At 39.0% G+C, this 15,994-nt stretch overlaps 1 protein-coding gene across 2 annotated transcripts in view; it reads left to right on the forward strand.

Annotated features, from left to right (window-relative positions):
- Positions 1–15,994, forward strand: part of LOC139117297 (atrial natriuretic peptide receptor 1-like) — a 96,306-nt gene that overhangs the window by 47,161 nt on the left and 33,151 nt on the right. The window contains exon 1 of one of the 2 annotated variants that reach the window (XM_070680279.1): positions 7,332–8,433. The exons of the other annotated variant lie outside the window; for it this stretch is intronic. Within the exon in view, the coding sequence (XP_070536380.1) occupies positions 7,704–8,433 (730 nt within the window). The 5' untranslated portion in view covers positions 7,332–7,703. Of the gene's footprint in view, positions 1–7,331; positions 8,434–15,994 lie in introns of those variants that run through there. 2 annotated transcript variants of the gene reach the window in all.

Here is a 15,994-nt window from a genome sequence, read left to right on the forward strand (position 1 = left end):
TCCACCATTGCATCTGATAAGGGCGACTACAAGTATTTGAAAGCTTATTCTCCAGTAACATTTAGTTAATCATAGCGTTCTGGACATAGCTCAGATAAGTTCAGAGCAAAAATACAGAAACTTATCAATTCAGTTACTAACCCTCGAAAGTTCAAATCTACATCAGAGATGAACTGAGGTTCTCAAGCATGTTTCCAGACAGCTATCTGTACACTCATATTCTTCAATTTCTATACCAATAGCTTCTTTAATAACTCTTCGATTTCACGTTCATCCAACTTTTCACAACCTGAAAATAATGCAACAATAGATAATATGGCGACATGAGACTTCAAAGGAAAGACAATTTGGCCTTATTAGGTCAAGGAAAAGGGGTGATTTTTGTATACAGTGCCTCTTTTCGTCAATGTTACAAAATATTGGCTTCTTCGTGTCATCAACTGATGAAAAGTAAAAGCAAAGCCAACTCACATATGCTAAAACAATATTCTTCGATGTTTAACTAAAGTTTTAAATTTACATGCGACTGTTGTTACTAAAAGACATGTGTTAGCTGTGATTACGCAGCGGTAATGTGGCATATCGATCGCGCTCGGGTCAAGGGTCATCGCTTCAGTGATGACCCTTGACCCGAGTGCGATCGATACCCCATGGCCCAAAACACTGCTGCGTATTAACAGCTAGTGTATGGTCCACCAGCCACTGAAAGAAATAAGGTTTCTTCACGTAGTTAAGCTTTTTCAAAGTACAATACAATTAATTTCGAAAGATAATAATACAGATGCTTCAAAATCCAATACCTTTTAATATTTTGGAGAGAAAACTTGCCCTTTCTGGTCTTGCTTTCGCACGATCACGACTTCAGCGTGCGCTTACAAGAAAAATGTCGCAACTTCCGTTTTGATGCATCATGGGATAAGAAAAGGCACCAAACTTGAACACCAAGTGTTAAGAAGTAGAACGCCTCTTGCACGCCGATGTTAAAATTAAAACGTTCATGGTGGTTTTTGATTTTCTTTTCAAAATTTCAAAATTTCAACCCGTAATAAACGTGTAAAATTATTTTTTATACTTCCTTTTTTAGAAAAACATGCTTTCAGCAATTGTAGACCGGAAATATTTCCACTTATTGTGAAATTCGTTACACCGAAATCCGTGTACGTATGCCGGACAGCGAGGCAGTAGTAAAGTTAATATAGCCATTGTAAAGTAAAAAACACAAAAGATTGTTAATTGTTTCACAGTATTGTAAAATTTCTGTGATGCTGAGTTTTTGACCACTTGAAGGAGATAGTTGTTAACACTACGTGTTCAGGTTTAGAACATCATTGTTAATAATATGAACACTAGTGTTAACAATATGAACACTAGCCGTTCAAATTTGAACACCGACATGTACATTTTGAACGCGTAAAGACGCGTCTAGCGTCCGCTATTTTTACAGTGCAGTAGCCGTTGGAACTCCAATTAAACTTTTCTTGAAAAAAGACAAAGGGAACAAGACTCCTTTCACTGCTCATTCCTTTCCAATTCGACTGTTAACGTCTACGTCCTTTACGTAGTGCCAACAATGAGAATAAAAAACTATTTGGCAATGGTAAAATTTATGGAGGGATTAAATTTACATACTTTCTCTCTGTTCAGCCTTTTTTATATTACAGACTGTTGTGTATCACAGACTGTTTGTATTTAATTTGTTTTACTTTTACATAGGATAATTTGGGATAAATTCCCCTGTGAGCCGGTTTACTTACTCTAGGTTATCTGCGGATCGTGAAAAATCTAACAAATTGAACGATTGTCTCAAACAGAAGATTTTTTGATTGAGTCACATCGTGCCATGAACATAGCAGAATATCTAGAACTGGTATTGCATTGTCGCTTATTTTTCAAGTCACGACTAAACGAGTTGTTGAATTATGTTAGATTGAACGGAATCAAAGTTTTTTTCTTCAGCTGCCTTGTTCTTGAAAAATCTCCCGCCTAGAGCGTAAATCGTGAACACCGTGATGACGTAGTTTTATGCGCCAATCAGATATAGGTTTGACCAAAATCTCCTCAAATGATGACGATGGCCCTTCTTTTGTGTGGTCGGAGTAGATCGCTCGCACACTCGACTCCGGACGATGCTGGTAATTAAAGACGACGGGAGAGCAAAAGGAAATATAACTTGACGAAATGTTTTTACATTTTTACCAGAAAGAAAGCCGGGACTGCGAGTTCTTTTCCTTTAGTTACTTGATCGTCAATGTGAATGCGTTTTGACATGAATCACTAATTACGAAAACCTTCTTTTATGTCCGATGTTTTATCAAGGTTCTTCGGTCTAAAGACTAAATGATAGTCATATAACGTAATGCAAAATACGCCATGTCGATTTTATTCTAAATTTGCTCAAAACAGTTTGGATTGGCATTTTTGGCTCTCAACACCGAACAAATGTACTTACATACGATATCGATCACTAGGTAATGACTGGTTGTCAACAGTCCACGCTCCCAGTGAAACCCCCTCAAGTCTTGCCGAGACGTGAGTAGAAAGCTGACTTCAACAGTAGCAGCTATGATCAGTCTATTGTCGGTTCGTTATGTGTGATTTGGTATCACAGAAAAAAAAATGTCGAACCAACAATATTTGCTGATGAACCCCAATCACACATTGAGAACAATAAACTTTCCCCTGGGCAATCTAAGACCCATCGGTCATTGCACGTTTAAAAGATGATAGGAAGACTGCGTAGAATACTTTAATCGTGAGAGGAGTATCGGCCTTTTGACGTTTTACCATATAAAAAGTACTTGATAGAGTTTTGAAAGCCCCTGCAGACATTTTCCGTCACACACGGCTATAGACACTCCGAGTTCCCTCTCGAGCAGCCGGCAAGTACCTGTCGTAGTGGTAAACACCTCACCTAATTGAAGATCGTCAACTCTGCTCTTAATCCATTCGTTTTAAAGCCCAGAGGATCAAACTGGGTACGTACTCCAGTTTTGAACACATGCCCCTACAAAGGGACTCGTCGTCAAGCCACAGTGCATTCCTTTCAAATCAATAGTATATTTCCGAGTCTGTAACTGTTTCTCGTTAGATATTAAGGTAGATTGCGCCCCAGGGACAGATATTCGGACTCCCAAACATTTACAATTCTTTTCTGATCTACCACTTGTGGGGGTTCATTTTAAAGTTGTTGGTGTAAAAAAAACTTTTCACCGTATTAGTTTTCCGAAAATAGAAAATTCTATTTTTCTCCATAGAGTTGGCGGCCATTTTGAATTTCAGATATCGGTAAATCTCGGATAACTGGTTTCTCCAGTAGCAAAATTTGTATGCCGTCGATGACCCCAATTTTTATTCGCCATTTTGAAAGAGGATAGTTCAAAGATTCCTTGAAGAAAATTTGATCAAAAGTTGAAGTCTTTCATTTTCGAGGCGCATACTACCATTGAAGAAGAACTTTCGGGTATAATAACGTATGAAGAGATATTAGCCGAAGATTACAAACAAAGCTCTTATTTGCAGTGCAAAATTTGTTTTCAAGAAATATTTGCTCAATGTCCATGTAGGGCATTATACGTTCACTTGTACCCGATTGATGCAAAAGCGGTATCTATGTACGTTGTATACCCAAAGTATTAATGTATATATTACAAAGTTAGACTATTGATGGATTTCATGTACTGTGATTATACAGGTTGAGAAAAAACGGATCGTGATATGCAGTTCACTAATATTCCAGCACATAACTCTCAACGTGGGCATTGACCTTTAGGATGGGTACGCGAACATAGAATCGCAGTCTTAGTAGTCTATAGGGATATTTCTAATTCCTTGATAATAACGATCTGGCATCATAATGTGGAAGTGGTGAGGGACGAAAGTTGGTGGGTAAGTTTTGATGTAGTCTGACAGGTTAGTAGGTGTGTTATCCTATCGGATGGCCAATAGGTTGATAGGAAGGTAGGGTCTTGGTAAGTATTTGCAGGGTCTCTTGCTTAGCCAATGACATGGTGGAAAAAAAAACGAAGCCTTGATCAAGTGCTGCATGAACAACGACATCGCATGCGTTGGTTGTTCACCGTAATTGCCCAACCCACAATTTGTATTGAGACAGGCCTTTAAAAATCGTTTGACATCGCGGAGTCTTCCTCTCATTTTCCGAGGTTTATTGCTCTCCCTCAGAAACGCCTATTCAGGTCATCCCTGGTTCAAATATAATGACAAGGCATGAGATCTGTGTTCACCATCTGTGCACTTGCGTTGCGCAGTGTTTATCTACCAATTATGTCCTCGCTACAGATACGAGAAACCCTTTTCATAACCATGTAATCACAGTCTTTGAAATCGTGTCTTTGACGCTGCGATGTACTTGTGTATATTTGTTTTGATATTCAAAGTTGGCCTGTTCGAATTCATCTATGAATCGTCTTACAATGATCTCTCTGATATGCAAATACCTTAATTATTTCACATTTTTGTTATGAAGAATGACTGATAATTATCGTAAAATAATTTGCCGTGAATGAAATCAATACGGTCCCGCCTGAATTGTTAACATCCCCTCTGCACAATTCTATAGAAATCTTACAAGCCCTGAACTGACAATGCAATTTCATTACACGTCCTCCAGAACGATTAATCTCCTGTTTGTTATTAAGTGCTCCAAGGCTGATGATTGCTTGTAATGCCATGGGATATAGTTGAAAATTCGTGACTATATTTTCTCGATTATGATCAGGTATTTGTATCTTTTCCTGTCCCTAGTGAAAACCGCGTATATGTCTGAATTTCCCAATTTTCACGTTGAAACACGCCATTGCTTTTCTTCTCGTAAGTATGTCTCTCTGAAAGCTCTTGAAACACAAGTATACAAGAAGTAATGTTGTGATAGGTATGTGATGCTCGCAAAAATCGTTCGATTTAACGTGGCTAGAGTCCATCCTTCACGTTCCATCCGTTACATCAAGTAAGGGTTTGACAGTCTGATGAACGAAAGGCATGCTTCACAGTCCAATCACATCTCAATCCCAAGCGAGACAGTAACATCGAATCTCCGATAAACCCTCTCAACGTGTCACGCGTATTCATTTGAATGTTCTGCCAATGCCAATGGCACCGGGTTGCAGATAAGCTGTACAATGACAGACTCAGGTATTTAAATATAAAATAACATCGCTTCGCTCCACTTACTTACTACAAAGCCCGGACGATTGCAAAACAAACTGAGCATGATTGCGAAATAAGATTAAAGTCAAGATCATCTCATGCATGACGAACAAGTACGTAGATTTGTAGATGTTGACACACTTTTTGAAGAAGACTTCATCGGCATGTACTGAATGCGCGAGAATATTTTAATAGGAAACCTAAGAACACTTCTATGATGTAACTTTACATGTATACCGCCCTGTTTAATCTAGAATAAGTTTAAGCCAATTTGACGAGTACTCACTAAGTCACGGTGTAAGGAATCACCTATTGTCTCCAAACGCCAACATTCTATCACATTTGATAGACTCGCATTTGAGTCTGTGCAAAGTACTTAGCATGTCCGATTTCAGGGAAAATCATATAATGTGTATTTTCAAAGAAAAATGGTGTTTGTTGTGATCATTTAAAACTTTCGATACTAGGGATAGTTTGGAATACTTTATTAACATTTTAGATAGGATAGGACTTTTCAACCATCTCCCGGATGAAGCACTCCTTAAAAATTAGCAAATTTAATGATACTCTTATCGACGATGGACATCTTGCAATTTCTCGAGTGTTATATACGGGCACACACAAATGGTAACTCGTTGCAATGGTAACACCATGCAAAAGGTTTCACTTAAAATCTGCAAGTGGTGGTGATAGGTAATCGATTTCTTTAAGAGAAAGCGATAGCGTTCAAGTTAGTGTGACACGGAGATACCATGGTGATGGAACCTGATAAGAAAGCGTACAGTGCAGTCACCAACTATTGGTTGTTATCGTGATAGGAGATTTGTCAAGGGCAAAACAGGGAGAAGGTCGGTACGACAGCCAACCAATTAGACAGACAGATATATACTCTGGTGTAGACAGCATAGGAGACGTAATTAGCTATGTGTGAATGTATGTGTTACAAAACATATTGAATATACAGAATGTTGGTTGTTCTTGCTGTAGCCATTCAGTATTTGCTCTACGTTGATATACTAACACGACACACTCTGGCATTGACTAACACCGATGTTTGAGTACACAGTCTGAATATAGCACTGTGTTTTTTAAATGTATTTTTATATACACACAGATACTAAACTGTGTGACTTAAATCATACGGAAAATGCAGTAATGTTGGAATACTGGACAATAGCAAAGGCGTTGAAATCGATATACTGGCAAAATAAAAACTCGATACATCACTTTAATTTTGCAATTTCCATACTCCTTATCGAGTTTGTTTGTATAACATTACCGTCTCGTAATATTGCGCTGCTTATAACACTTTATGCCCTCGTATTTTTCCATTAAAAATGAGAAATTGAAAATCGAAACATATGTTTCTATTTCACGTGCATGCCGAGCCCAGTATTTGCTCTCAAAACCATGTATGATTTATAGATGCCGGTTTTTCACCATATTCGATCAGTTCCACTGAAGCAATAAGAATGCTGATGTATACAAACCAATTTTGCCGCTTATTGGAGTCTGAAAAAAATTAAATGAGCGAGATTAAATTCACTAGAATGACGACAAATTTAATTTATGGGATGAGGGAAGGCAACAATTTTTTTAATGCTCACACCATTGACGCACAAAATATATTAATATACGACAGCGACTGCATCGTCTGTGCAGTTAATTTTACATAAAATTATGAGCAACCTCCGGATATGCGCCGTATGTTGCGGTAAACAGTACTAGTTTAATAAAGGAAACACTGGTCTTTTTAAACAATGCGCAAGACATACAGACTTATAGTTTCGGCTTTATTAAGATCTAAAACAAATGGAGTGAGCTGTTATATATCATGATATTATGTCATTTTCTAAATCAGTACCACTTGAAATGTCCGATGCCGGAATAGACTGGTACTATGAGAATTGCGTTGCATTAATATTGCTTCATACACCATCGGCAATATTAGACCGAAGCCTTACATTTTAATTAACAAACATTTGATTAGTTGCTCAGAGACATAATTCCATTTCTCCTCCGGTAGGCAGGCGAATAATCACGCAAACAAAATTTTCAGACTTACTTGAGTTTCTCCTGTTATGGTGTGAATGGATAGTGCGCCCGTCTTTAAGGAGCATCAAGGTATTAGCGTCTCGCTATTTACATTTAAGTCTCGCGAGATTCGTAACTTGGTTGCTGGTTTGCAGAAACTGCAACCTCCCGCGTATAGCCGGTATCACATATTAGCATACGCTTCTACCGTTATCATTATACGTAATCGCGCCTCTGATTGGCTACTATAACAACGTGTACAGTGCCCAATGGGAATAAACTCATGCCTTTTCAGCACAGCCTCTCGATAAATAGGGCGCTGTTTTGCCGCCCAGGCTCGTCTGTGCATCACTCATTCTACGTTTCCAGCACGGGGATCTCACACTGTGTGCAAAGTACGTCGCTCTTCATCCAAACCGTCTAATAGATTCCAGATTGAAAGTTTCATTGCGAAGAGACGAATTGTGTGCTAGCCTATTGCATGCCGAAATCGGGTCCTTAAGACTATGTATAAATACAACTGCACCCCGGGTCTCGCCGTACAGATAACTCGCCGGATATTTGAATGCCTTTATCGCGCAAGATTGGGTATCATCACTATTTTAATCGTTCTGACTTCGCCATTCGCTCTCAGCGACGAATTTCACATCCTTCTGTCGCTGTCCGACTGGAACACTCCGTACAGCAAAGGACGAACTGGAGCAGCGTATTATATAGCGTTGGAGAAGGTAAACCGTGACACGACTCTTCTACCCGGTCACCTGCTAACGCACACGTTGTATAATTGCTCAGGATACGAAATTAGGACAATCGAAAAAATCCTGACACTACGGGAAAAGGAGCGATACACTGCCTTCTTCGGACCGGTGTACTCGGTTGAAGCCGAACCCATCGGCAAACTGTCAATGGTGTGGAACACGGCCTATATGTGCAGCAGCTGCCCCGATGACATGTTTCTGGTTAAGAAGTATCGCTACGAGACCATGATCCGAACGTTCGGTACCTTCGGCCAGCTTGGTGGATACATAGTCGCTATCGCTGAAAAGTTTGGTTGGAGCAAGGTTGTGATTCTTGTGGAGCAAAACATCAGCGCGGCCGCCAACTTATTTGAACAGCCGGCCGTGTCGTTTCGTGATGCCGCACTGAAGAAAAACCTAACCATCAATGAATTTCGATATTTCAATAGCAGCACCATCACTATTCAAACCCTGAGAGAAGTAGCTCAGATAGGTCGCAGTAAGTATGAACATGAATAATAGAATCCTAATTTTCTTTTTCATAAATATGACAAAGAAAGTATAACAAGGCAACTTTTCAATGTCTCTAACACCGCTATTTCGTAACTACAAAATTTGCAACCACTACAATTTGCTATGGAGGACAAATATAGTCCCTCACCTCATCTTATCAAGTGTGATCATATAACCATGGAAACCGTGATATGGCAGAATTAGCGGGGAAAGAAGAACCTGTTGAGCTTGACTCTACTCTTTGTCTAAAGAGTACTCAGAGCCTACACGTACATATATGGCAGATATCTTACCTTGAGAACGGCTATTCGCCGAAAGCGAAATGCGACTTCTATCTGCAGAGTAGTTATATCTGATTACAGTAATTACCATAGCAGGCCCACGGCGTGATATCTAACTCTCTGTCGCTTACCCGTTCGAGAAAATACAAAAGCCGTGAATTCGGTCGTAAGAGTATTTATTCTGTACTCGAGTACTTCATGCGAATGTCTCGTAAAAATAGGTGTTCCAGTACTTGTGCACAAGCTTTATTGGGAAAACACTCAAGACAGCCTGGATTATGGCATTCGGCATAAAAGAGAAACTGAGTATATTTTGTTTCTTGTGTTCGCTGGCTAAAGGAGGAAGCGTCCCAGCGCCATTGTTGTAACAAAAATCTAGGGAAAATACCATCCTACTTGCTTGTCTGTATACCGATGTTGAATCTAAGAACCGAGACCCCTCCCCCTTCCCCTTACAGTGTACTGGGCCAATGAATATGATGAGCTGCACAGTTGTACCATTCAACAGTATCTTATATTATTTTGTTTATTGAACATAAAAGAAACTCTTGTCAGAAACAATCAAACAAAAAAAAAAAACATTTCTGCGTTGGACAGGACGGTACCCAGTGGTTTTTAGGACTGGTGTGCATGAAGTTGTGTCAACAAACGACCTTTGACACTAGTCTTTGGCCCTTGGATGAAAGGTATGTGCCGAATGTTTTACTGGCTCCAAACACAGTGTACCAAATATTTGCAATTGTATTTTTCGGCACCTAAACTTCTCCATTTGATACACTTATGCAGAAAGTTAGGTTTCTAGAAACCCATGGCATCAATTTCTTGACTTTTAACCAATCAACTTTGCAATCTCTGCTAGCGCTGGTGTTGAATAAACATTTCTGTTCCCAATATTGCAAATCAAACGCTAATTCTGCACGTGTGTAACACAATAGAGCTTCATTAACACGCCACTGTAATAAATAAGGTAGTGCACCGTGACGTTCACTTCCTTAAATCGACAAATAGAAGCTCAATGACAATTCCAGCCTTTTTTATGCGGTAAAACTGTTTTGCAAATTCCTCTGGCAATAACGGCAATGGTGATTACTGTACGTTTGAGAACATTGTGGCGAGTTGCTTTTAAGATCGCATGGCGAAATAGTGACTCGCAGTTTGGCGTAAAAATAGTAACGGTAACTAAAACAGCTGTACCTCAGATGGTCGAGGCATTGCTACAATGCTTATCATGTAATCACCGAACGCTTTACTCCAGTAATTGCAATGATTGAACGCAAATAGCTCAGTGGAAATGATTAAAGTTCGCATTACCCATTCTGTTCAATGTAACCAAGCAATATCTAATGGATAACCCACTTCGATTCTATCAGGTGCATGACGCTAACCACGTCTCCGGAGTAGAAAATGGGCGAATTTAAAGACATACAGAAGTAATGAAATGCCACTGGCCTGCGAAAGAGAGACAGGTTGACTGAGTAGGGCAGATTATTTTCACTCACTTTCTGCTAATTCGTGAACACATTCTCTATTCAGTGGCGCTCTCTTGCGTTTTATTTATAAAATGTTTATCCATTTAATCGGTGAATGCAGTTCCAGGGACTGTTGATCAGTTCGCCAATGCTCTAACCGGATGCAGCTTAGAGCCATTATGCAACGAGGGCTAATTTCTTTTCAAAGAAGATAACGTTATATTTCACGCACATCATTCCCCACTGGGCTGTCTTATTTTACCTCAAGAGTGCATTAATGCGAGTATCTTAGACGTTGCAAGGATTGGGTTATTTCCGAACGCATTAGCGGATGATCATAACCTGACGAAAACATTCGTTTTATGAGAGGCTGTAATAAAAAGCAAAGCGCGGCTAAAATACTAGGTAACGGAGACTCATTAAAGAGAAGTATGGCGACATCTTTAAACAATGCAACGTGGTACAGGATTTAAATGCCATTTTCATGTTCTTACAGAGGTAACTTATTTCTCCACGACCGTTTTCATCTTACATACAGGTTAACACATTTAGCGGCCATTGACTCTATATTGACAGAATGCCAGACACCGCATGTTATTAGTTAAACACCGCAGTTTAATGATAAGTAGATTTGCAGACAAAATGGATTCTATCGACCAGGACACGGGTTATGTTCTACCGGCATGTTTCAATGAGTTCCCCTAATTTTAGTAACTAGGTGTGTGTTACAACTTTATTATGATCAAATACATAATAAATAAATGAATGAATGAATGAATGAATGAATGAATGAACGAATGAATGAATGAATGAATGAATGAATGAATGAATGAATGAATGAATGAATGAATGAATGAATGAAATAATGAATGAATGAATGAATGAACGAACGAATGAAATAATGAATGAATGAATGAATGAATGAATGAATGAATGAATGAATGAATGAATGAATGAATGAATGAATGAATGATAATGAATGAATGAATGAATGAATGAACGGATGGATGGATGGATGGATGGACGGATGGATGGATGGATGGATGGATTGGGATGGATGGATGGATGGATGGATGGATGGATGGATGGATGGATCGGTGAATGAATGAATGAATGAATGAGTGAATGAATGAATGGATGGATGGATGAATGGATGGGTGGATGGATCGGTGAATGAACGAACGAATGAAAGAAAGAATGAATGACTGAATGAATGAATGAATGAATGGATAGATGGATGGATGGATGGATGGATGGATGGATGGATGGATGGATGGATGAATGAATGTATGGAGTGGACATTTTAACATTACGTGTCAGTTATGAATATCGTGATATGTAAGTTTTAGCTCATATGATCACTTTAAGAACAGTATTGATCTTTCTGATTGGATCAATGTTTTTATCTCTGTTATTCATATTGAGATGGTGAAACCATGCCTTTTAGGTATTGTTTAAAGAATCCATACTTCGATAATATTGCTGAGGCTCAATCTCTGACACTTGATTGTATGTAACTCCTAGACAAGGAAAAAAACGAGTGCTCGCATTGAAGACTGGGAACCGAATGATACCCCGATTAAGTATCTCGACAACCTCTTGCTTGCAATGCCCCATTTCCCCAGTGGGTAACCTGGAACAATGATGAGATCATTTAGCTCGTTGAAATTTTGATACTTATGATTACTTTTCACATATCCTCTTTGTTGAACTTGGCTTTCTGATTACAAATGTCATTATTTTTCTCAAAAAACCCCCACACGAACATAGCGTCATGTCAATCAAAACACTTGCGACCCCATCAACTTCGTATGAATGTTCGCTTATTGAAAGGTACTATGGTATGACGTTCATAGTCATGCTTTCAATGCAATCGATGAAGTGACAAGGCATCCCACTGACAGCACTCTTGACAGTAAAATATTCCGTAATTGCTGGCTAAATATTTCGTGAAAATGCCCTACGTGAGCAAAAGGCTATCCATATTGGATTATCTAGCCACTTAAAACTAGACGGGACAAACCATAGTAGGTTTGGCATTCGATGTCTTTCTTCTGAAGGCAAACTTTGGAAAAGATGATCTTGGAATTAGACCCTTTATTTTCTGCCAGAGCAAGATTTTTACAGAACGACACGATTAGCGGATGATAATTCAAGTGTGAAATAATAAAGTGTTCGAGCGAGAATGCAATCTCTTTAACTGACGCTCATATGCTTAATAGTTACGCGATAAAACTGATTTAGCGAAATAATAATGTTTTTAAGGATGTTCATCTTTGTTCCTTGCTTTTTTCAATCTTTACTGAAATCTTAGGAAACAACAAAATGGTAATCTATGAATTTGAATAGGGTAGACGCACCTTAAATGCGAGAGCACAGTACCGATTCTTCAGTAAAGCGATACTTTGTCTTGTTTTGTCTGATGATTTCTTGCTAGATCCATTCTGTTGCCTTCGGGGTGTCATTTTTCAGCAAAAGAAACTCAGAAATTGTGATGCGAGGAAAGATGCTGCATCCGCCGGGTCGTTCCATATGCTGTTCCGCGATACTTGTAATCGACTGAACGAGGCGAACGTAATGTACGACCCTGAACGGCATGCAGACGACGACCAACAAGTCCAGTGCAATCGGCCAAGGCCGTATAGACTAGATATGCACGCACGTCTTGCAATAATGCCGTGAGCGTCGCTTCACTTGCATACCTTTACCGACTAGAATAAGCAAAATCCCTAAAAGTCGCCTTGGAAATTGGAAAAAGTGATAGTACAACTATTTGTCTGTCGACCGCACGGCGCTCTGTCAAATTTTTAAAATAGATTCCTCTACTCAGTGCAAACTTAGATATAGTCAATCCTAATACCGCAAATGTAAAAAAAATTGCCATTTTCTAATATTTCTACGGATCGAAACACGATGAAAGCTGTCTTTACGGCCGATCATTTGCACACCACTGATTAAAGAGGGCAACATATCTGCACTCCGCGAGTCCTCGCAATAATCGCGATTATGTTATATATAGTTTCAAAGATATCGTAAGACCGACAACCAATCACGTGATATCAAGCGCTAATACGATCACACCGACGGTTATCGTTCGAACCGTTCGTCGTTGTTGGTTTTTTGTCGTATGAAATCAAAAATAAATGTGAAACGGTTTAACGGTTTAACGGTGCATTACTAAGATATAAACTCTAATTGTCTAGTGCAGGGCAAAACCCCATCAATATGGTCGCGAATAACCTCATGATCCGTGCAAGATGGATTTAGTTTTCATTAAATAACCATAATTATGGTTTTACTGCAACATTGAACATTAAATACAAAATTCTAAACTCGCCGAGCGATCGATATTGTTTGAAGGCTGCAGGCAATGATAAAAGGGGTTTAGAACATCGCATAGTTTGTTTGCATAAAGAGGTATTTAACTGTAAATTGTCAATACATGCCCATTCTCGGATTTCATATGATACTTTTATTTCAATAGAAGCCCATTCTGCAGAGGGTCAGAGGTTTCCTAGCTCTATATATTTCTTCTTATAGTCAAACAATAGGAGATATATATTACTCCAATACCTTTGCACTAGAACTAACATAAGCAGTGACTTGCAAAAGTACTCGGTTCTATCTATCTATCTATCTATCTATCTATCTATCTATCTATCTATCTATCTATCTATCTATCTATCTATCTATCTATCTCCAAACAAAAAGACAGAGCGTGAAATGATAACACAAATTACTTCTTAGCGCAGAGTAACAACGTATCTTACTTATTAAAATTTAAAGCCTACAGCAATCTTCATAATTGCATGGTGCACGAATCTTAAGTAACATATATCGTTACTTTGTACTTGAAGTAATTTGTTGCAATCAATTGTATATAATGTAAGACCGCTGTTCCTGAAAAAGGGCTGTATTTCAGTTGAGACTTTCGAGACTAGCCTTAAAGTGCACACGAAAACTGGGAGGGGGGGTTAAATTGTAAGAGACTTAGTATAATTGTAACTAAGTCATATGAAAAGCTCTGAGTTAATTTCTTGTCGGTCATTAATCAATGTCTGTCTTCAATGATGCAAGTTTATTATGTGCTCTGGAAGTAGACATACTGTGTTCTGAGCCAATGAGGGCAATATTCTTCCTGGGCCATCATTATTTTATGCACAAGGGCAATATTCTTCCTGGGCCATCATTATTTTATGCACATTTATACTATCTGTGAGACTTGTTATAAACCCTGAACATTCGGACATTTATATGCACTTATTGACCTCTATTGACTGGCAAGTTTCCCAATCGATAGTACATTTTCCGCTATGAACACATACAAAATGCATGAAACCTCGTCTGTCATTTTTCATTGTAATTTCAAGCTGTATCTCGCGTGCCTATATTACTTATTGGGTGTTGTAAAGTGTGAAATCAAAGGGTAACGACCGGAAGAATCGATCTTGGAACATACACAGTGCAATTACGAGGTTTAATTTAGCATTGCTTGAGGGTATAGGATGACGTGCGCTACGCGAATGTGTGACTCAGTATGGAATGTACATAAAGCATACACCATGCCAGCTTCTCTCTCTCTCAGTTGCGTCCCCAACTTCAAAGGTCAGTCCCGAACCTCTCGTGACGAAAGGTATGCACTCCGTGTTTATAAAAGCGCGAGGTACTTTTCAAACGGCGTGCTTAAATGATCTCTGTGTTTGTGTTTTCAGTGTAACAGTTTTTTTTTCAAGACAGCTCTGGTTTTTCATCTTACACGCTATATAATTACATAGCACTTTGTCAGATCGCCTTATCTTTACACGGTCTGCGTCTGTGAGGATATTGCGGGCGACACATGGCCACTCAGTGGTTGCTTGCACAAAGGCCGTTTCGTCATATAATTCGAATAGCATTTCATTTTAAATGGGTCGCATGACCCATGTAAATACTGTACAGTAGCGCAAAACATCAAAAGCAGTTTCCTGAAATAGCATGCAAAGCGTTTCTCCAGGTTCATTTATGCACCGAGCACACAGCCCTTCTGTAAATTTAAAGAAGACGTCGATAATAGATATTTCTTTACGTTACCGCGGGAAATGGGTGACACGGGATGCAATTTTGTTTCTTTTTTCGCAGTCGAAACGTTGGGAAAACGACGATACGTCTTACCCTTAGGGTAAGAAATTTCGAAATCTTTGATCGAAAACACAGTTCAGTGCCACATAAAAAACTGAAGTCTAACACGATATTGAGTCAAAGCAACCATCCTACGATTTACGTTGCTCTAGGTGTCCAAGTAACCGCGATAACCCAATTGCAAGCAATGTATGCTTGTTGTGTGCGCACTGTGAGTTATATAAGGCGCTGAAAAGTCAACGATCGCTTTCAGAAAATCTGTGAGTTTTTCAGCCCTTGAAAAGACGTCGTGTGATTTTCTTTGAATGAGTTTCGAAATTCCAGTTCATGCCATTCATACTTCCCTGCACACGCTGCAGGGTGAAGTATGGCGATGAGGTGATATAGATCATTCAAAAGTAGAGTTTTGGTACCCGTCGATAGTGTGCCAGTGCGAAAATAATAACAAGCATTTTGGCACATAAATGGAAACCCTATGAACAATATAAGTGACTACAAATTGAAACGAAAAACTGATGTGATCGGTTTTTGACAATTGCTCAACCTTAGCTCATGTTTATTTATAAAGGCTGCAGTGTTGCAGCGAAAGACCCCCCTTTTTGAGGGTTTTGTCAGATGTAAGAACAGCCAAGGCAACAAGATATAGCTACATCTTTTTAATAAGAGGAAAGTCCCACTC

Source organism: Ptychodera flava, chromosome 18 (genome assembly GCF_041260155.1).
Source record: "Ptychodera flava strain L36383 chromosome 18, AS_Pfla_20210202, whole genome shotgun sequence".
NCBI lineage: Eukaryota > Metazoa > Hemichordata > Enteropneusta > Ptychoderidae > Ptychodera > Ptychodera flava.